Genomic DNA, 22,852 nt, shown 5'->3' on the forward strand with positions numbered 1-22,852 from the left:
GCGTCTTTTAATTTCATGGCTGCAGTCACCATCTAAAGTGATTTTGGAGCCCCCCAAAATAAAGTCTGACACTATTTCCACTGTTTCCCCATCTATTTCCCATGAAGTGGTGGAACCAGATGCCATGATCTTAGTTTTCTGAATGTTGAGCTTTAAGCCAACTTTTTCACGCTCCACTTTCACTTTCATCAAGAGGCTTTTGAGTTCCTCTTCACTTTCTGCCATAAGGGTGGTGTCATCTGCTATATCTGAGGTTATTGATATTTCTCCTGGCAATCTTGATTCCAGCTTGTGTTTCTTCCAGTCCAGCGTTTCTCATGATGTACTCTGAATATAAGTTAAATAAACAGGGTGACAATATACAGGCTTGATGTACTCCTTTTCCTATTTGGAACCAGTCTATTGTTCCATGTCCAGTTCTAACTGTTGCTTCCTGACTTGCATACAGGTTTCTCAAGAGGCAGATCAGGTGGTCTGGTATTCCCATCTCTTTCAGAATTTTCCACAGTTGATTGTGATCCACATAGTCAAAGGCTTTGGCATAGCCAATAAAGCAGAAATAGATGTTTTTCTGGAACTCTCTTGCTTTTTTGATGATCCAGCAGATGTTGGCAATTTGATCTCTGGTTTCTCTTCCTTTTCTAAAACCAGCTTGAACATCAGGAAGTTCACGGTTCACATATTGCTGAAGCCTGGCTTGGAGAATTTTGAGCATTAATTTACTAGCGTGTGAGATGAGTGCAATTGTGCGGTAGTTTGAGCATTCTTTGGCATTGCCTTTCTTTGGGATTGGAATGAAATCTGACCTTTTCCAGTCCTGTGGCCACTGCTGAGTTTTCCAAATTTGCTGGCATATTGAGTGAAGCACTCTCACAGCATCATCTTTCAGGATTTGGAATAGCTCAACTGGAATTCCATCACCTCCACTAGCTTTGTTCATAGTGATGCTTTCTAAGGCCCACTTGACTTCACATTCCAGGATGTCTGGCTCTAGGTGAGTGATCACACCATCGTGATTATCTGGGTCGTGAAGATCTTTTTTGTACAGTTCTTCTGTGTATTCTTGACACCTCTTCTTAATATCTTCTGCTTCTGTTAGGTCCATACCATTTCTGTCCTTTATCGAGCCCATCTTTGCATGAAATGTTCCTTTGGTATCTCTGATTTTCTTGAAGAGATCTCTAGTCTTTCCCAGTCTGTTGTTTTCCTCTATTTCTTTGCATTGATCGCTGAAGAAGGCTTTCTTATCTCTTCTTGTTATTCTTTGGAACTCTGCATTCAGATGTTTTTATCTTTTCTTTTCTCCTTTGCTTTTCGCTTCTCTTCTTTTCACAGCTATTTGTAGGGCCGCCCCAGACAGCCATTTTGCTTTTTTGCATTTCTTTTCCATGGGGATGGTCTTGATCCCTGTCTCCTGTACAATGTCATGAACCTCAGTCCATAGTTCATCAGGCACTCTATCTATCAGATCTAGGCCCTTAAATCTATTTCTCACTTCCACTGTATAATCATTTACACTAATGATTTACAATAATCATTTGATTTAGGTCATACCTGAATGGTCTAGTGGTTTTCCCTACTTTCTTCACTTTAAGTCTGAAATTGGCAATAAGGAGTTCATGGTCTGAGCCACAGTCAGCTCCTGGTCTTGTTTTTGCTGACTGTATAGAGCTTCTCCATCTTTGGCTGCAAAGAATATAATCAATCTGATTTCGATGTTGACCATCTGGTGATGTCCGTGTATAGAGTCTTCTCTTGTGTTGTTCGAAGAGGGTGTTTGTTATGACCAGTGCATTTTCTTGGCAAAACTCTTTTAGTCTTTGCCCTGCTTCATTCTATACTCCAAGGCCAAATTTGTCTGTTTCTCCAGGTGTTTCTTGACTTCCTACTTTTGCATTCCAGTCCCCTATAATGAAAAGGACATCTTTTTTGGGTGTTAGTTCTAAAAGGTCTTGTAGGTCTTCATAGAACCATTCAACTTCAGCTTCTTCAGCATTCCTGGTTGGGGCATAGACTTGGATTACTGTGATATTGAGTGGTTTGCCTTGGAAACGAACAGAGATCATTCTGTCGTTTTTGAGATTGCATCCAAGTACTGCATTTCAGACTCTTTTGTTGACCATGATGGCTACTCCATTTCTTCTTAGGGATTCCTGCCTGCAGTAGTAGATATAATGGTCATCTGAGTTAAATTCACCCATTCCAGTCCATTTCAGTTTGCTGATTCCTAGAATGTCAACATTCACTCTTGCCATCTCTTGTTTGACCACTTCCAATTTGCCTTGATTCATGGACCTGACATTCCAGGTTCCTATGCAATATCGCTCTTTACAGCATCGGACCTTGCTTCTATCACCAGACACATCCACAGCTGGGTATTCTTTTTGCTTTGGCTCCATCCCTTCATTCTTTCTGGAGTTATTTCTCAGTCGTGTCCAACTCTGTAACCCCATGTATGGTAGCCTACCAGGCTCCTCTGTCCATGGAACTTCCCCATCAAAAATACTGGAGTGGGTTGCCATTTCCTACTCCAGGGGCTCTTCCTGACCTATGGGTCAAACCTGCATCTACTGTGGCTCCTTCATTGCCAGGCAGATTCTTAACCACTATGCTACATGGTAGTACAGATTTCCAAAGACACAAAATATGAATGACATAGCTTCTTTCTTCTGTTTATGATGGATTACCGGCAATGGAGTCAGCATGGTCATAGACACTGAAAGCACTTTCACTCAAACTTTCACTCTATTTTATGCTCGCATAGAACTTTCGCTTCAGTTCAGTCACTCAGTTGTGTCCGACTCTTTGTGACCCCATGAACCACAGCATGCCAGGCCTCCCTGTCCATCACCAACTCCCAGAGTCCACCCAAACCCATGTCCATCGAGTCGGTGATGCCATCCAGCCATCTCATCCTCTGTTGTCCCCTTCTCCTCCTGCGCTCAATCTTTCCCAGCATCAAGGGCTTTTCAAATGAGTCAGCTCTTCGCATCAGGTGGCCAAAATATTGGAGTTTCAGCTTCAACATCAGCCCTTCCAATGAACACCCAGGACTGATTTCCTTTAGAATGGACTGGTTGGATCTCCTTGCAATCCAAGGGACTCTCAAGAGTCTTCTCCAACACCACAGTTCAAAAGCATCAATTCTTCAGTGCTCAGCTTTCTTTATAGTCCAACTCTCACATCCATACATGACCACTGGAAAAATCATAGCCTTGACTAAAGGGACCTTTGTTGGCAAAGTAATGTCTCTGCTTTTGAATATGCTATCTAGGTTGGTCATAACTTTCTTTCCAAGAGTAAGTGTATTTTAATTTCATGGCTGCAATCACCATCTGCAGTGATTTTGGAGCCCAGAAAAATAGAGTCAACCACTGTTTCCACTGTTTCCCCATCTATTTCCCATGAAGTGATGAGACCAGATGCCATGATCTTCGTTTTCTGAATGTTGAGCTTTAAGCCAACTTTTTCACTCTCCTCTTTCACCTTTATCAAGAGGCTTTTTAGTTCCTCTTCACTTTCTGCCATAAGGGTGGTGTCATCTGCATATCTGAGGTTATTGATATTTCTCCTAGCAATCTTGATTCCAGCTTGTGCTTCTTCCAGCCCAGCATTTCTCATGATGTACTCTGCATATAAGTTAAATAAGCAGAGTGACAATATACAGCCTTGACGTACTCCTTTTCCTATTTGGAACCAGTCTGTTGTTCCATGTCCATTTCTAAGTATTGCTTCCTAACCTGCATATAGGTTTCTCAAGAGACAGGTCAGGTGGTCTGGTATTCCCATCTCTTTCAGAATTTTCCACAGTTGATTGTGATCCACGTAGTACTTTGCTTGGCTGCTAATACTTTACCCATCAAATAGCACTCATGTGTTGTACATATATCTGTTTTCCCCATCATAAAGGGAGTTTCTTGGAGCTAGGAATTGTGCCCCAAATGCATTTGCTTCCCCAGCTACTGACACGTGAAGGTTGCCTTATACTAAGCCCTCAGTAAACACGAGTGGAATTAGATTGTATTGTTCAAATGATTTTTGTCAGATATTCTTGTTCATTTGACACTATGGATTCGAAAAGTGCCTTTATCTATGTTCAAGAGATTATTGTCAACATTAAACCTGGAATAAAACATTGCTTTAAATAAACAAATGAAAACACTGAAAAAGGAAATACTTGTATCTATTTGTTTATCTATATGTGTATCTACATACATATCTAAATATTTATGCTTAGGTCTATATTTATGTCTAAATCTATATTTGATTCATACATTCTGGAATTTGAAAGTAAATACCATGTTTGTTCACCACTGGTCATCACAAAATGGAACTAAATTGTAGATACTTTGTGATCACAGAGATAAAGCCTGTGCCTCATGCTGTTTGTGGGTGATTGTGCAATATGGCCCTATTTTGTTTTGAGTTGCTCCTCCCTGCAGCCCACCTTCCAGTATTCATAGTCATCTCTTTAAATATAGGTCTGATGATGTCGCTTCTTAATTCTAGTTTCCTAACTTGGCATTGAGGATCTTGATTTTGTTCTTGTCTGTCTCTCTGTACTAATCACTGTTCGTTTACCCATTATGCTCCCTGTCTTCTGCCACATAGAGCTCTGGAGCCCCCCAAATAGGCCAGGCTGTTTCAAATCTCTATAACTTTCCCCATATACCAGATTTTTTTTTTTTCTGTCCAAAATGCCCTTTTCTAGTATATTCTGGAAAACTCCAATCATCCTTAAAGATTCAACTCAAATTATCAGTTCAGAAGCTTTCCTTCCTTCTTCCAGGCAGACCAAGTGACACCTTCTCTGTGAGGTCACATCATATTCTGAACCTATTTCCATTTGTATATATAGTAGGTGCTATTAATATCTGTTTCATCTTTGTCTCTCATTCTACTAGTATAGAATCTCTGAAGTTGGATTCGTGTCTTTCTTTTTATGCTCAGAACCGAGTATACCACATGGGATATGGCAGGTGCTCAACAAATATTTGTAGAACAAATCATCTTATTCAATCTTCACAACCATAGTGATAGTGAAGTTGCTCAGTCGTGTCGGACTCTTTGCGACCACATGGACAGTAGCCAACCAAGCTCCTCCGTCCATGGGATTTTCCAGGCAAGAATACTGGAGTGGGTTTCCATTTCCTTCTCCAGGGGATCTTCCCGACCCAGGGATCGAGCCCAGGTCTCCTGCATTGTAGGCAGACGCTTTATAGTCTGAGCCACCACCATACATGTTTACAAATGAGTGTGCTGAGGTCTGAAAAGACTGAGTAACTTGCTTGTGGCCAGACAGTTAAGTGAACGGCAGATATTTTTTTTCCAGTCTAGGACTCTGTCATCAACTTTCTAGCAGTGTTCTCATCTTTTCTCCCAGGAATAATGAAAGAGCCATTTATTTCAGATCTATCCTCCTAGATATGTGAAATCTAAAAAATGGTACAAATAAACTTATTCACAGAACAGAGTCATAGAGACAAAACAAAGTTATGGCTACCAGGAGGTAAGGGGGGGATAAAATGGGAGACTAGGACTGACACATACATACATTTAAAATAAGTAACTAGGAAGGACCTACCATGCAGTGCAAGGAACTCAATACTCTGTAATGACACATATAGGAAAAGAATCTAAAAAGATTATACCTAACTAATTCACTTTGCTGTGTAGCAGAAACTAACACAACATTTCAAATCATTAAAAAAATAAGCATTAAAATCATTTTAATAAAGATTAAATTAAAAAAATAAAATTGAGTCCTTGTGACTGCTCTGATGTAACCCATGTCTGCCTGGAAAATTTTTTTCCCACTCTTTTTTGCCTATAAGCACCTCGCCACATCTTGAATTGGCTCTCATCTCTTTGTCTATTTTGATATAGCTGACTTTCTTTGATTTCAATTCAGATTATTTGATTTTTTTTTCTTTCCTTTCTGATGATGAGTCAAAATGTCTGTCTGGTATTGCTCTTCACTAAAATTAGTCAGCCTTTCTTCATAAGCACTTCCCACCATCACCATGACTATAACTAGATCAGGCATATTCAGATCTTGACATGTTCAGGCAGAAGCCTTGATTTGGGGATATCAAGGAATTAATTTTTTCAAGTGTATCTGTGATGATAAGAATTCTTAATAACTCATTTCACATATACTACTAAATATCAGTATATGAAATGTTAGTAAGAAAAAATTTTTAAAAGAGTTGGTTCTTTCTGAGACTTTATTTACATTTTTTAATACAGATTGCTATTTATTGCAAAAAGTTGTTAGGACTTGCCCTGTGTCTTAGACCTGGGCTGTTACTTTGAATTGCCTGTGCCACATTGCTTTCTAAAGGTTCACTGGCACACTCCTGGCAGCATGTCGAAAACTGATCTTTTTAGCTTGTCCTCCAAACCACACTTTATCCACTCCTTCATTTCTGTCAGTCACATGCCCCCGACCTTTATTCTGTCAATCTAAAATCTTTTAAAAATCCATCAAATCATTCTGTATAGTTATTCACTGGAACTTCCTCTTTACCCCCTAGGGACCAAGGCATCAGTGTCACTTGATCATTCATTCAAAGTCTCTCTCAGATTCAAAAGTCCTTCAGTAACACCTACTCTAATACATCATCACATATCCCTCAGTACAATAACCAATTCCTGCCTCTCATTTATACATATATCAGCCATTCTGTATACCTCAGATAAGCTAATTTTCCTGAGACACTGCTTTTATTATGTCACTATGTCTGCTACTGCCTATTTATTAAGACCAAACCTTCAACCCCATATCTTAGGATTCAAACGGACTGGCTTTTTTCCCCCTGTTTCCTCTACCTAGATTTGCCCTTTTAAGTTGCTTTCCCCATTCATCTGAGTAGACTTTCATCCTTCAACAGCCCACTTTAATGTCACCTCCTCTGTGAAGCCTTTTCTGAACTAATTAATCATTTCATATTTCATGTTTTATAACACCCATCATATTATAATGCAGTTAGCTGTTTATCTTTCTCTTGTACTTTCTCTTCTGGTTTTGAGTTCTTTAAGGTTGAGGATGAAATGTTAGTCATGTATTTATTCCCAAAACACAGTTCAGTATCTGGCATTGTGTAGGAATTTAACATATTTGTTAAATGAATGTATGAATAAAATAATAATGACCTTCTTTTCCATGTGTTATTCTCAACTCTGTGCATTCGTTCACATTTTACTTTTCTGAAAAGGCTTTTACACTGTTCTCCAAAAATTCAAATGCAATATATTTTTGAAAATAGCTCAGCACAAATTGATACACATATTCAGTATTATTGGGACTGTTTAAGTTTAGGCATGTATGTAACATCTCTAAGAAGTGTCTGTATCAGAATGGTAGGATTTATTATTATTGCTAACAATAAACTTCTTGTTAACAGATTTTAAAGTTCTCCATTTTGCCTATTGTTCTGCATTTTAAAAGTTGTAGAATGGGCTATCACAGTGTCCTTAAAATATCGAGTAAAATAAAAACTATTGACTATACATTTTGAATATATTTTTCCCTGCACACAAACACACACACATGCACACAACTTTAAAGTTACTTCAAGGATCATATTCACTTCTACATTTTCCATTAAGCTTTCCATCAATAATTATACTTCACTGTGTTTTTGTCTCAAAAAAATTTTTTAATATAAATTTATTTGTTTTAATTGGAGGCTAATTACTTTACGATATTGTATTGGTTTTGCCATACATCAACATGAATCCACCACAGGTGTACACGTGTTCCCCATCCTGAACCCCCCTCCCACCTCCCTCCCCATACCATCCCTCTGGGTCATCCTAGTGCACCAGCCCCGAGCATCCTGTATCCTGCATTGAACCTGGACTGGCAGTTCGTTTCATATATGATATTATACATGTTTCAGTGCCATTCTCCCAAATCATCCCACCCTCTACCTCTCCCACAGAGTCCAAAAGAATGTCTCAAAATTTTTTAGCATTTCTAGTCTATGAGAGAAAACTATTATTTCATTCACTGTGGCTAACTTTTGTTTGTTCTTTTATTTCACATAAAACCCAGGATTTCTTTTGCTTTATTTTTAAACTTTCACAGTCTCACATCAACAGTAAGCAATTGACTGTTATTAGGAATTTTTGCTATAGCTGTTTTTGTCATTGATAAGAGGGTAAAGGAGGGAAGGCTCTTGCCAGGGACTGACAAAGTAAAAATATTTCTTATTTTATAGTGACATGGATCTTTTATACAAAAAGTAGCACCTTCTCTCTTGGAAGCTCTTTGTAGTTTTGTTAAATTGCATTTGCAATTTTCTGTTTTCCTTTTAGAAATTTTTCCTTTTTCCCCCTCAAGTTATTCTCTCTTTGAGCTTTGTGAATGTCTTTTGCTAGGATTTTCTTTTTTCCTTTTTTTCTTCTTCCTCTTTTAATCTCTTTTCAGTTCAGTTCAGCTGCTCAGTTGTGTCCAACTCTTTGAGACCCCATGAACTTCCTTTGTTTGCCCATCTATTTGCCATGAAGTGATGGGACCAGATGCCATGATCTTAGTTTTTTGAATGTTGAGTTTTAAACCAACTTTTTTACTCCTCTTTCATTTTCATCAAGAGGCTCTTGAGTTCTTCACTCTCTGCCATAAGGGTGGTGTTGTCTGCATATCTGAGGTTATAGATATTTCTCCCAGCAATCTTGATTCCAGATTAAATAAATTAAGATTAAAATCTTAATCTCTTTTAATGCCCCCTTTCTCAGTCAGTGTCATTCTCTCCAAAAATGTAGAGATGAATTTTTTGCTAACGACTCAATACTGCTCAATTTAAACCCTCCCTTTTGCAATTCCACTGACCAAAGATTTGTTTTTATTTTTCTCCAGAAGCATGAAGTAATATATCATCATTATTATATAAATATATAAGTATAGTTTCAATTCAGTTCAGTTCAGTTGCTCAGTCGTGTCTGGCTCTGCGACCCCATGGACCGCAGCACGCCAGGCCTCCCTGTCCATTACCAACTCCCTGGGTTCACTCAAACTCATGTCCATTGAGTCGGTGATGCCATCCAACCATCTTGTCCTCTGTCGTCCCCTTCTCCTCTCGCCTTCAATCTTTCTCAACAACAGGGTCAGGTGGCCAAAGTATTGGAGCATCAGTCTTGGAGTATTGGAGCAAAGTATCCAGCATCAGTCTTTCCAATGAATATTCAGGACTGACTTCCTTTAGGATGGACTGGTTGGATCTCCATTTTTGAAAGTTATCTCAGATTTAATTTTTATAATTAAATGGTCATTTACTTTTAACAAATATGGTCATTTAACAAAATGTCATTTCCAGCAAACCAAGTTATGTTTGCTAAATTTTGATATTGACTAATATGTATTTATTGTTTCTAAATGTTAAAAATTAAGGTTAACATAAATCATTCTGGTTAAGGTTTTCATTTTGCACTGGTTTTTTTGATAAGATGTTTGAGTGATGTAAAGGAGCAATAATTATTATTTGAAGAGTTGTGTATTATTTGATCTTCAGAATGGACATCACATCTTCAGTTGGTAGTTTTTATAAATAAAAATGTTCCGTTGTCAAGTTGAAGTATCATTATATATTCCATAATTCCTCATTAATACCAGTATCAAATAGCTTTAATGTACATTTTAAAATTAAATGAACAACAAGATTGCCTATCTGCTTTTTGGAAATGTATGAATTTCTCTTATCCTCTAAATCTATGCCATTTGTCTGAGATCTTGTCTTTGCTTTCTGTGGACTTAAAATGGGCAATGTAAATGCCAGTTTTTTAATTCAAATTTTTAAATCACAAGGTCCAATTTCACTTTCTTCAGTTCATGTTGAATTAGGAACTCAGTTTAAGAAGAAATACAGTATTTTTTTGTGTAATACTTGTCACTTAATTCATTATAAGTTTGTTTTTTTTATTATAAGGTCTCTTAGGGTCTGAAGTATTCTTCCGGGAGTCAGAGTGACTTTTGGTTCAGTCACTGTAACACAGCCCTTTTGGATGGAGAACTGATTTGAAATTCTTAGATGAAAAATAAGGACCAAAGAAATTAAATATAAAGTCCACAGGCTATAAAAATAAGCTATTAGAAAATAAACCTTACAGTAATACTTGGATGACTAGTTAAATTGATTAAACATACTAAATTATTGAGCAAGTAAGTGATGATGAACAAAAATGTTTTTAAAGCCAGATTTAAATTAATATGCTTATTAATATGCTTATTAACACATATGCTTAGTTAACCATTCTTTTCTTAGTATATTTATTGTCCATTTCCAATTTTTAAAATCCAGAATTGGTGTAGTCTCAGCTTGAAATTACAGCTTACTCAGAAATCAAGCAATTTATCTGCTGGCCCAAAATTTGGAGGCTCCAGGAATGAGTTCAGAATTAGCTAGAGCAATTAAAGCGCTGCAGTCTTTAATCTCTGTAATGATACTCCTCAGGTCCCAACTATCCAGGGGCTATTTAGCTCTCATTATCTCTTGCAACTTCTTTTTTCTCTCCTCCTCCCTCAATGAAGGCAGTAGGCTAGGCGGACTGATAACTGCCGGCATTTTTGTTAACAGAACCCAAGCTGTTTCTTTAAAGCAGACTTCTTTTTTTTTGGGGGGGGGGGTGTTAGTTTTTTTTTAATATAAATTTATTTATTTTAATTGGAGGCTAATTACTTTACCATATTGTATAAACAACAGAGAAGCACTTTTTTTTTTTTTTTTACAGTTTATTTCTAACATAGCAAGTCAGCTTTTATTAAAGCAAATACTGATGTCTCAGCAATGTACAGAGGTCTCACGATTTTGTCTACTTTCACAAGTTTTATGGTAATGAATTGTTAATACCTATTGCTCTCTCTACTTTCTGAATTCACGTATCACATCCAGAGACATTACAGTTTGTTGTCAATAATGCCTCATTGTTTGTGGTGGTCTCTGAAGTTCGTTTAGAGAATACGTGTTTGCATGTGTGTATTAGAGGGAGAATAAGTGAGACAGAGTGGAGGTAGGAACAGAAAGAGAATGGGTTGTTGAATGGACTGGAAAGAACAAATAGTGCTGGAATTCTGAGATTTAGTTATTATTCTTGTATTGAATGAACTTTAAAAAGGTTATTTGGGACTGGAATTTTAGATCTGACCCTGCAGAACATATGAACATGCTGTGTATGCTTAATCACTCAGTCATGTCCAACTCTTTGCGACCCCATAGACTGTAGTCCACCAGGTACCTCTGTCCATGGGGATTCTCCAGGCAAGAATACTGGAGTGGGTTGCCTTGCCCTCCTCCAGGGGATCTTCCCAACCCAGGGGTTGAATCCAGGTCTCCCTACCATCTGAGCCATCAGGGCAGCCCATAGGCAAGCTGAGTCAGTCTCATTTATGTGCCCACTCTCAAATTTGCTTTAACCACTGTTGAAACACAGAGTCCATTGTTTCTATCTATTTAGGGCCTATTGTAGCTCATTGGTATTGTTTCATGTTGTGCTCAAATCAGCCACTTTTATTTTAGAGTGACTTAAGAGGCATTTTATTTACTGGTTTCTCTTTATAGTTAAATCTTATCTAGTAGGCTGATGAGCATCATCAAGTCAGCAACACACTGAACATTCGGTTCATATTGTCACCCATACTCTGTCATAACCACGAATCACCTGTGATGTTGTTCCATCTACTGTATTGCAGGAAAAACAGAGGTTTCTGACGGATGTTCTACATGAAGTGATGCTGCTTGACGGCTTGGCCAGCTCCCATCCAGTATCACAGGAAGTGCTACGGGCAACAGATATTGACAGGGTGTTTGACTGGATCGCATATAAAAAGGTGGGAATAGATAAGAGCCAATTGCCAAGTGGGTATTTCACTCTCCTGGCCAAACTCTTTCATGCTAAGATATATATTTTTCTTTTCTTTTTTGGTGAATAGACATGGATTGTGAGAAAATATAGTCACTAGGTTCATGTCATTTTATGAGTTAGGGTTTTGCTTTATAAACCAGTAAAATATGTGCCAAATAATGCATAGAAATATTGGAAGTATTAATGAGATAAATATTTGAAGTCTTGATATGAAGCTGCTGTACAGATGACATTATGTAAATGTCAGGTTTTATTGTTATTAATAAGATAGCTGACCTATGTAGTGACAAATTATTTCCCACCTGTGCCCCTAATACTTTTTGATTGGCTGCTACAAATGGGTATAGGCAGTGACATGACATATGTATTTTATAAACATTATTTAAGGATGATTTGGGGAATTAACCATGTTTCCTGGATAATAATAAATAATAAATAAATAATGATAAATAAAATCTTAAAGAATAGGCATTGAATGGCAAAGATTTTGGACCAATGACTAGACATCTGTAGAAATAAGATATATTATGAATTTTTTTTCCATCATTACTTGTGTTAGGATTTTTCTTTATATCTCTATCCTTTAGTTTTTCTAATTTTAACATAAGCAGCTACATTTCAGTGTTAAACACTTGAAGTGGAAATGAAAGTCACTCAGTCATGTCTGACTCTTTGTGACCTCGTGGACTATACAGTCCATGGAATTCTCCAGGCCAGAATACTGGAGTAAGTGGCCTTTTCCTTCTCCAGGCGATCTTCCCAACCCAGGGATTGAACCTAGGTCTCCCATTTTGCAGGTGGATTCTTTACCAGCTGAGCCACAAGGGAAGCCCGTTAAAAACTTAACAGCCACTTAATACTTGTTAAAATAATTTTAAATTTTACTTTGTCTTTGATGTAGATTGGTTTGCATTTATTGGGATTTCTGTATACTTTATTGATTTAATAATGTTTAAGTTTGAAAATAAGTTGCTAATATTCTTTCTGAAAAACAAGTTATTCTCTTTATGACTAGAGATCAAATAATGATTCACCAGAATTCTTTGGTGCACTAATTTGGATATTTGGTTTTACACCCAAGAAATGACTGTATCAATGATTATTAGTTAATATTGTTTGCTATAATATGTAAAGATGCAAATTGTGTTAAAAAATATCTTTTTGAAGTCACTGATCATTGCATTGGCTCAAAAAGGATATTTTTGATGCTTTATAAAAATAAGTGAAAGTGTATAACCATATTTAAAGTATGTAGTGTTAATGTATTTATTTTACAAATTAAATAAAGTATATATTAATTTTTATATATGATATTTTAGGCTAGATTTTGTAAATTTGGATCATTCAGCTATATTGATTCCTAAAATATAATGCAGAAAATTCATTAACTTAGCTGGAGACAATTTGGAGACATGTCTAGTTTTTTCCCACCTAACTACCAATTCCAAAAGACTATTTGTAAATACCAATTTAAATTCTATATGATATTAGGAAAATGTTATTTTGATTAAATATGTTAATAGATGTGTTTTTACATGTAAGTTAACATTTATTCCAGATTTCATATATTTGAGTAATTTTGAATTTAATCAAGAAGGCTAAGACTCAAAACAGTAGGAAAGAAGGGATTCACAAGGATTGTTATTTTACCCTCTCTACATTTTGGTGCAAAGGCTTATCAATTTACAAACGTGATCAAGAGCAAACTGAGCCAAGATCCTCAGGACCATCATCAGAAAGGACACTGGCTTATTTGCCTCTAGCCATGTATCTTTATTTTTAATTTTTTTGAGAAATAGCTGATAAATATAATTGTGTATAATTAAAGTATACAGTGTGATGACTTGATATACATATACATTGTGAAGTGATTACTAAAATCAAGATAATTAGCACATATGTCACCTCACCTAACATTTTTGGGGAGTGGGAAGTGAGGATGTCTAAGATCTATCTCTGCAACTTTCAAGTATATAACATTGTATTATTAACTGTGGTCACAGTGCTATACATGAGTATTGGAATTTATTCTTCTTACAAGTGAAAATTTGTAGTTTGACTTATATCACCCAATTTCCCCTTTCCCCTAGCCCTTGGAAACCACCATTCTATACTTTGTTTCTATTCAATCGGCTTTTTTTTTTTTTTTAGATTTTATATATGCTTAACACATAACATATGTATTAATATTTGTCTTTCTCTGACTTATTTTACTTAGCATAATGACCTTCAGGTTAATCCATGTCAAAAATGGTAGGATTGCCTTCTTTTTATTACTGAATAAAATTCAATTATATATATATATCACATTTTCTTAACCCATTCATCTGTTGAAAGACATTTAGATTGTTTTGATATCTTGGTTATCATAGAACATGCTGAAAGGAACAAAGAAACATGGGTGTGCAGATACCCTCCTGAAGATACTGGCTTAAATTCCTTTGAATGCATAGGAGTGGGATTGCAAGATCCTATGGTTGTCTGATTTCTGATATCTTTAACCTGCATAGTGTTTTCTGCAATGGCTGTAACCAATTTACATTCCCACTAACACTACATAAGCATTCTCTTTTCTTCACATTCTTGTTAGCATGTGTTATCTCTTGCTTTTTTGATAATAGCCATCACAGGTATGAAGTGATATCTTGTGGTTTTGATCTGCATTTTGGTGATGATTAATGATGTAGAGCATTTTTTCATATAACTATGGACATTAGTATGCCTTTGTTGGAAAAATGTCTATTCAGGTCCTTTGCCCATTTTTAAATTCTATTCTTCTTCTTATTTTTTTTGCAATTGAATTGTATGAGTTTTTTATATTTATTTTGGATATTAACCCTTTATCAGATATGTGATTTGCTAATGTTTTCTCTCATTCTTCAGGTTGTCTTTCCAGTTTATTGATTATTTGCTTTGCTGTGCCAAAGCTCTTCCATTTGATGTAGTTCAGTTGGTTTACTTTGACTTTTATTGGCTGTGCTCTTAGTCTCTTATCTGATTAATCATTGCTTAGACCAATATTGGGCTTCCCAGGTGGTGCTAGTGGTGAAGAATACGCCTGCCAATGCAGGAGACAAGAAACGTGGCTTTGACACCTGGGTTAGGAAGATCCCCTGGAGGAGGGCATGGCAACTCACTCCGTATTCTTGCCTGGAGAATTCCATGGACAGAGGAGCCTGGTGGGCTACAGTCCATAGGTCTCAAAGAGTCAAACATGACTGAAGTGACATAGCATGCATGCAAGACCAATGTCAAGCATCTTTCCCCCTATATTTTCTTCTAGGAGTTTTATGCTTTCTCATCTTACATTTAAGTTTGTGACCCATTTCAAGTTCATTTTTTTGAGTGGTGTAAGAGAAGTGTCCAGTTTCCTTCTTATGCATCTAGATGTCCAGTTTTACCAACATCATTCAAAGAAGTTACTAATCTTTCTCCTTTGTGTGTTCTTAGCGCTCTTGTCAAGAATCAGTTCACCACATATTTATGATTCATATCTGGAATCTTTGTTCTGCTCCACTGGTTCCAGGTACCTGTTGCCAGAACTATGCTTCTTTGATTACTGTAGCTTTGTATATGGCTCAAAATCAGGAATGACGATGCTTCCAAGTTTGTTCTTCTTTCTCAGGTTAACTTTTGCTATTTGGGGTCTTTTATGGCTCCATACAAATTTTAGGATAATTTTTGTCTATTTCGGTGAAAAATGGAATTTTATTAGGGATTGTATTGAATTTGTAGATCATTTTCAGTAGTATGGAGATTTTCACAGTATTAATTTTTCAGTCAAAGATCACAGGATATCTTTTCATTTATTTGTGTCTTCTTAGTTACTTTCACCAATATCTCATAGTTCTCAGTGTATAATCTTTTACTTCCTTGGTTCAGTTTATTTATAAGTATTTTATTGGTTTTGATGCTATTCTAAATGGGATTGCTTTCTTAATTTCTCTTTCAGATAGTTCATTGTTAGTGTTTAGGAAAACATCTAATTTTTATATGTTGACTTTGTATCCTGCAATTCCAGTGAATTAATTCATTCGTTGTAACCATTTGTGTGTGTGTGTGTGTGTGAAGTCTTTAGGGTTTTCAATATAGAATACCATGCCATCTATAAACAGAGATGATTTTACTTCTTCCTTTCTAATTTAAGGCTTTTATCTATTTAATTTTTTCTCATCTAGTTGCTATGACTTGGACTCCCAGTACTGTGTTGAGTAGAAATGGCAAGAGTGGGCATCTTTGTCTTATTCGTGATCTGAGAGGAAAGGCTTTTAGCTTTTCATCATTGAGAGGGGTTGTCTTCATTCTAGTCCTGTGTCATTATGCTTAAGTATCACTGAAAATGCTGTCCTTACTGTGATTTTAATTGATGATAGGATCTATCCATTTTCAATGAAGACTTCTCAAGGAAAACATTTTCTTTGTAATAAGTATATTGAGAAATAATTAACATGCAATAAACTATAATGGGCTTCCCTGGTGGGTCAGAGGTTAAAGGATCTGCCTGCAATGTGGGAGACCCGGGTTCAATCCCTGGGTCGGGAAGATCCCCTGGAGAAGGAAATGGCAACCCACTCCAGTATTCTTGCCTGGAGAATCCCATGGATGGAGGAGCCTGGTGGGCTACACTCCATGGGGTTACAAAGAGTCAGACACGACTGAGCTACTTCACTTAAAAGGTGCAATTTATATGTTCTAACATATGTATACACAGTGAAAATATCACCACAATCAAGATAATGGACTCATTCATCAAAAGTTTCCTCATGCCTCTTTGTAATTCCTCCTCTCATCCCTCCTCACTCTTCCATTGATCAACTTTTCACTGTAGATTAATTTGTAATTTCTAGAGTTTTGTATAAATAGAATTAGGCAATATACACTCTTTTTTTGTCTGCCTTTCTTTCACCCAATATCATGATTTTGAGGTACAATTCATGTTGTAGAATACATGGATGTAATATAATTTGTTCATTCACCGAGATATTTGGGTTTTTCTAGCTTGGATCTGTTACAAATAAAGCTACTATGAATATTTTTGCAGGTCTTTGTATGTGTGCATTTTGCCTCTCTTGGGTGATTACCTGCAATATTTAGATGGTGATAGGTATATTTAATGTTTTATGATACTGCTGAACTGTTTTCCAAAGTAGTTGAACCACTGTATCAAGGTAAAGTCTTATCAAAAGTGTAGCAGAAGCAACCTAGATGTCCATCAGCAGATGAATGGATAAGAAAGCTGTGGTACATATACACAATGGAGTATTACTCAGCCATTAAAAAGAATACATTTGAATCAGTTCTAATGAGGTGGATGAAACTGGAGCCTATTATACAGAGTGAAGTAAGCCAGAAGGAAAAACATAAATACAGTATACTAACGCATATATATGGAATTTAGAAAGATGGTAACAATAACCCGGTGTACGAGACAGCAAAAGAGACACTGATGTATAGAACAGTCTTATGGACTCTGTGGGAGAGGGAGAGGGTGGGAAGATTTGGGAGAATGGCATTGAAACATGTAAAATATCATGTAAGAAACGAGTTGCCAGTCCAGGTTCGATGCACGATACTGGATGCTTGGGGCTAGTGCACTGGGACGACCCAGAGGGATGGTATGGGGAGGGAGGAGGGAGGAGGGTTAAGGATGGGGAATACATGTATACCTGTGATGGATTCATTTTGATATTTGGCAAAACTAATACAATTATGTAAAGCTTAAAAATAAAATAAAATTAGAAAAAAAAAAAAAAGTGTACCAGAGTTCTACTTCTTCCCAATCTTCACCAACACAAAGTTGATATAATCAGTTTGTTTAATTTTAGATATTGTAATGGTATTTCATTGTGATTATTAATTTACATTCCCCTAGTAGCCATCATGGTCAAAAAAAGAGTCTGAAATGCAGTACTTGGATGCGATCTCAAAAACGACAGAATGATCTCTGTTTGTTTCCAAGGCAAACCATTCAATATCACAGTAATCCAAGTCTATGCCCCAACCAGTAACACTGAAGAAGCTGAAGTTGAACGGTTCTATGAAGACCTACAAGACCTTTCAGAACTAACACCCGAAAAAGATGTCCTTTTCATTATAGGGGACTGGAATGCAAAAGTAGGAGGTCAAGAAACACCTGGAGAAACAGACAAATTTGGCCTTGGAGTATAGAATGAAGCAGGGCAAAGACTAATAGAGTTTTGCCAGAAAATGCACTGGTCATAACAAACACCCTCTTCCAACAACACAAGAGAAAACTCTATACATGGACATCACCAGATGGTCAACACCGAAATCAGATTGATTATATTCTTTGCAGCCAAAGATGGAGAAGCTCTATACAGTCAGCAAAAACAAGACCAGGAGCTGACTGTGGCTCAGACCATGAACTCCTTATTGCCAAATTCAGACTGAAATTGAAGAAAGTAGGGGAAACCACTAGATCATTCAGGTATGACCTAAATCAAATCCCTTATGATTATACAGTGGAAGTGAGAAATAGATTTAAGGGACTAGATCTGATAGATAGAGTGCCTGATGAACTATGGAATGAGGTTCGTGACATTGTACAGGAGACAGGGATCAAGACCATCCCCATGGAAAAGAAATGCAAAAAAGCAAAATGGCTGTCTGGGGAGGCCTTACAAATAGCTATGAAAAGAAGAGAAGCGAAAAGCAAAGGAGAAAAGGAAAGATATAAACATCTGAATGCAGAGTTCCAAAGAATAGCAAGAAGAAATAAGAAAGCCTTCTTTAGCGATCAATGCAAAGAAATAGAGGAAAACAACAGAATGGGAAAGACTAGAGATCTCTTCAAGAAAATCAGAGATACTGAAGGAACATTTCATGCAAAGATGGGCTCGATAAAGGACAGAAATGGTATGGACCTCCTAAAAGAAGCAGAAGATATTAAGAAGAGATGGCAAGAATACACAGAAGAACTGTACACAAAAGATCTTCATGACCCAGATAATCACGATGGTGTGATCACTGACTTATAGCCAGATATCTTGGAATGTGTAGTCAAGTGGGCCTTAGAAAGCATCACCATGAACAAAGCTAGTGGAGGTGATAGAATTCCAGTTGAGCTATTCCAAATCCTGCAAGATGATGCTGTGAGAGTGCTTCACTCAATATGCCAGCAAATTTGGAAAACTCAGCAGTGGCCACAGGACTGGAAAAGGTCAGTTTTCATTCCAATCCCAAAGAAAGGCAATGCCAAAGAATGCTCAAACTACTGCACAATTGCACTCATCTCACACGCTGGTAAAGTAATGCTCAAAATTCTCCAAGCCAGTGTTCAGCAATATGTGAACTGTGAACTTCCTGATGTTCAAGTTGGTTTTCGAGAAGGCAGAGGAACCAGAGATCAAATTGTCAACATCCGCTGTATCATGGAAAAAGCAAGAGAGTTCCAGAAAAACATCTATTTCTGCTTTATTGACTATGCCAAAGCCTTTGACAGTGTGGATCACAATAAACTGTGGAAAATTCTGAAAGAGATGGGAATACCAGACCACCTGATCTGCCTCTTGAGAAATCTGTATGCAGGTCAGGAAGCAACAATTAGAACTGGACATGGAACAACAGACTGGTTCCAAATAGGAAAAGGAGTACTTCAAGGCTGTATATTGTCACCCTGTTTATTTAACTTATATTCAGAGTACATCATGAGAAATGCTGGACTGGAAGAAACACAAGCTGGAATCAAGATTGCCGGGAGAAATATCAATAACCTCAGATATGCAGATGACACCACCCTTATGGCAGAAAGTGAAGAGGAACTCAAAAGCCTCTTGATGAAGGTGAAAGTGGAGAGTGAAAAAGTTGGCTTAAAGCTCAACATTCAGAAAACGAAGATCATGGCATCCGGTCCCATCACTTCATGGGAAATAGATGGGGAAACAGTGGAAACAGTGGCTGACTTTATTTTTGGGGGCTCCAAAATCACTACAGATGGTGACTGCAGCCATGAAATTAAAAGATGCTTACTCCTTGGAAGGAAAGTTATGACCAACCTAGATAGCATATTCAAAAGCAGAGACATTACTTTGCCGACAAAGGTTCGTCTAGTCAAGACTATAGTTTTTCCTGTGGTCATGTATGGATGTGAGAGTTGGACTGTGAAGAACGCTGATCGCTGAAGAATTGATGCTTTTGGACTGTGGTGTTGGAGAAGACTCTTGAGAGTCCCTTGGACTGCAAGGAGATCCAACCAGTCCATTCTGAAGGAGATCAGCCCTGGGATTTCTTTGGAAGGAATGATGCTAAAGCTCAAACACCAGTACTTTGGCCACCTCATGTGAAGAGTTGACTCATTGGAAAAGTCTCTGATGCTGGGAGGGATTTGGGGCAGGAGGAGAAGGGGACGACAGAGGATGAGATGGCTGGATGGCATCACTGACTCGATGGACGTGAGTCTCAGTGAACTCTGGGAGTTGGTGATGGACAGGGAGGCCTGGCGTGCTGCCATTCATGGGGTCGCGAAGAGTCGAACACAACTGAGCGACTGATCTGATCTGATCTGAATGACTAATGATATTGACTATTTTTTCCTTTGCATATTTTCTTTCATATATCTTCCTTGATGAAGTGTCAGTTCAAATCCTTTGCCCATTTTTTTTAGATTGGATTCAATTCAATTCACTTCAGTCACTCAGTCATGTATGACTCTTTGCAACCCCATGGACTGTAGCACACCAGGCTTCCCTGTCCATTGCCGACTCCCAGAGCTTGCTCAAACTCATGTCCATCAATCAGTAATGCCATCCAACCATCTCATCCTGTGCTGTCCCCTTCTTCTCCTGGATTGTTTTCTTATTACTGAGTTTTGAGAATTCTTTATACTTTGAATATAGGTTATCATATACCTGATGTAAAATAATGGTTTTCCTAATTTGTGACTTTCTCTTTATTTTCATAGCAGTATCTTTCTAAAAGCAAACTGTTTTCATTTTAAGTTCATTTTACCATATTTTTTAACTGATAATGCTGTTGGTGTCATAGGTAAGGCATCTTTGGCTAATTCAAGGCCATGAAGATTATTCCTTTGTTTTTTCTTAGAGGTTTTATAGTTTTCAGTTTATATTTAGATCTATATTCTATTTTTGAGTCAAGTCAATTTTTGAATATAGTATGAAGTTTCAATTGAATGTTTCCCTTTTTATTGAATATGGATATTCATTTTTTCAGGAATCATTTCTTGAAATGAATTGCCTTTTCACATTTGTTGAAATATGTGAGCTATCTATGTGTGGGTCTTTTTTCTGGACTGTTTATTTTGTTCTATTGACATATTTATTTATCTTGGTGCCAATACTACATAATCTTGATGACTGTAGTTTTTAATAAGCAGTGAAATTATTGTTAGTCCTCCAATTTTGTCCTTCTTTTTAAAAGTTCTTTAGGTTATTCTTGATTTCTTGAATTTTTATATGAATTTTAGAATGTTTTGAGATTTCTTTTAAATTCTGCTATAATTACAGGGATTGCACTGTATTTATATAATAATTTGGGAGCATTGACACCTTAGCAGTATTGAGTGACCCATGAATGGCATACACTTTTCCACTAATTTAGGGCCTTTGTATTTTCTCTCAGTAAGATACTTTTTGGCTCATTTTACGTAATATATTTGTTTTATTGGCATAAAGATTTAAATGTTCTTTTATTATTCTTTTAATATCATATAATATCACCTCTTTTATTCCAGATATTGTTAATTTTTGTCTGTTCTCCTGATTAGTCTAGCTAGAGCTTTACACATTTTATTCTGAAAAAAATCTGCTTTTTATTTAATTGATTTCTGGTCTTACTTTCTATGTCATCGATTTCCTCTCTAATTATTTCCTTCTTTTATATACTTTGGATTTAGTCTGTTCTTTTTTCTAGTTTCTTACGGTGCAAACTGAGGTCATTAGTTGGAGGCCTTTGATCTGTTATAGTTCAGGTGTTTATTTTATCAATTTCCTCTTAAAGTTTACTGCTTAGGGCATTCTCCAGCTTTTGATAGATAGAGGTTTCATTTTCATTCACTTTATGGTATTATTTCCCATTTGATTTAGTAATTTATCCATGGGTTATTTGAAGTTTTTCCAGAAAATTTTCTGTTTTCATTTCTTATGTAATTCTTCTGTGGTCAGGGAAGTATATTCTGTATGACTTGAATCTTCTTAAATTTGTTGAGGCTTATCTTAAGGCCTAGAATTTGGTCTCTGTTGGTAAATGTGCTGTTTGCACTTCAAAAGAATGTGTATCCCACTTTTGGCTGCAATGTTTTATAAATGCCAATTAGGTCAACCTAGCTGATAGAATTGTTCAAGTCCTCTACATCCTCATTGATTTTCTGTCCACTTGTTCATCATGCTTTTTTGATGGGTGCTCATTGTTTGGATTCACCCACATGATGTCAAATCAAACTTCTAAAAATATAGTAAAAAAACATGGGCCAGGTGCCTGCTGGCGTGTCTGAAAAATAGTCTTCAATGTGAATGTGGAAAAACGAAGCTCAGAAAAATCTGGCTGTAATCTCACAGGCTTTGGTTTGCTAATCTTTATATCAGGCCTTCATGTATTTTTAGTGCTTTAGACTAGTTCTCCAGTTTGGCTTCTCTCAGGCTCATTCTATAAGCAAGTTAGGATGTGGGTAATATACAATAACCAACTTAACTCTGTGGATGGAATGGATGTACTGTGTCATTCCAGGATGTGTATGACAGATATTACTGATAATTGAACAGCCAAAAATAACATCAACTGTTAACATGTATCGAATGTGTGTTAACTCTATACTTTCATTAACTCAGTTAATTCTCATAATCCCCTTGGCTACTGCTAAGTCGCTTCAGTCGTGTCCAACTCTGTGCGACCCCATAGACAGCAGCCCACCAGGCTCCCCCATCCCTGGGATTCTCCAGGCAACTCCACTGGAGTGGGTTGCCATTTCCTTCTTCAATGCATAAAAGTGAAAAGTGAAAGTGAAGTCACTCAGTCG

The 22,852-nt window shown here is 36.9% G+C and overlaps 1 protein-coding gene across 5 annotated transcripts in view; it reads left to right on the forward strand.

Annotated features, from left to right (window-relative positions):
- TRHDE (thyrotropin releasing hormone degrading enzyme) overlaps positions 1-22,852 on the forward strand; it is a 454,936-nt gene that overhangs the window by 259,331 nt on the left and 172,753 nt on the right. For all 5 annotated transcript variants that reach the window (XM_086398684.1, XM_086398686.1, XM_086398685.1 and 2 more), the window contains exon 6: positions 11,690-11,827. In XM_086398684.1, coding sequence (XP_086254810.1) covers positions 11,690-11,827 — 138 coding nt within the window. The remainder of the gene's footprint in view (positions 1-11,689; positions 11,828-22,852) is intronic.

This window comes from Bos grunniens, chromosome 5, assembly GCF_055505025.1.
Source record: "Bos grunniens cultivar Pamir isolate PY7600 chromosome 5, Bosgru_T2T1.0, whole genome shotgun sequence".
Classification (NCBI taxonomy): Eukaryota; Metazoa; Chordata; class Mammalia; order Artiodactyla; family Bovidae; genus Bos; species Bos grunniens.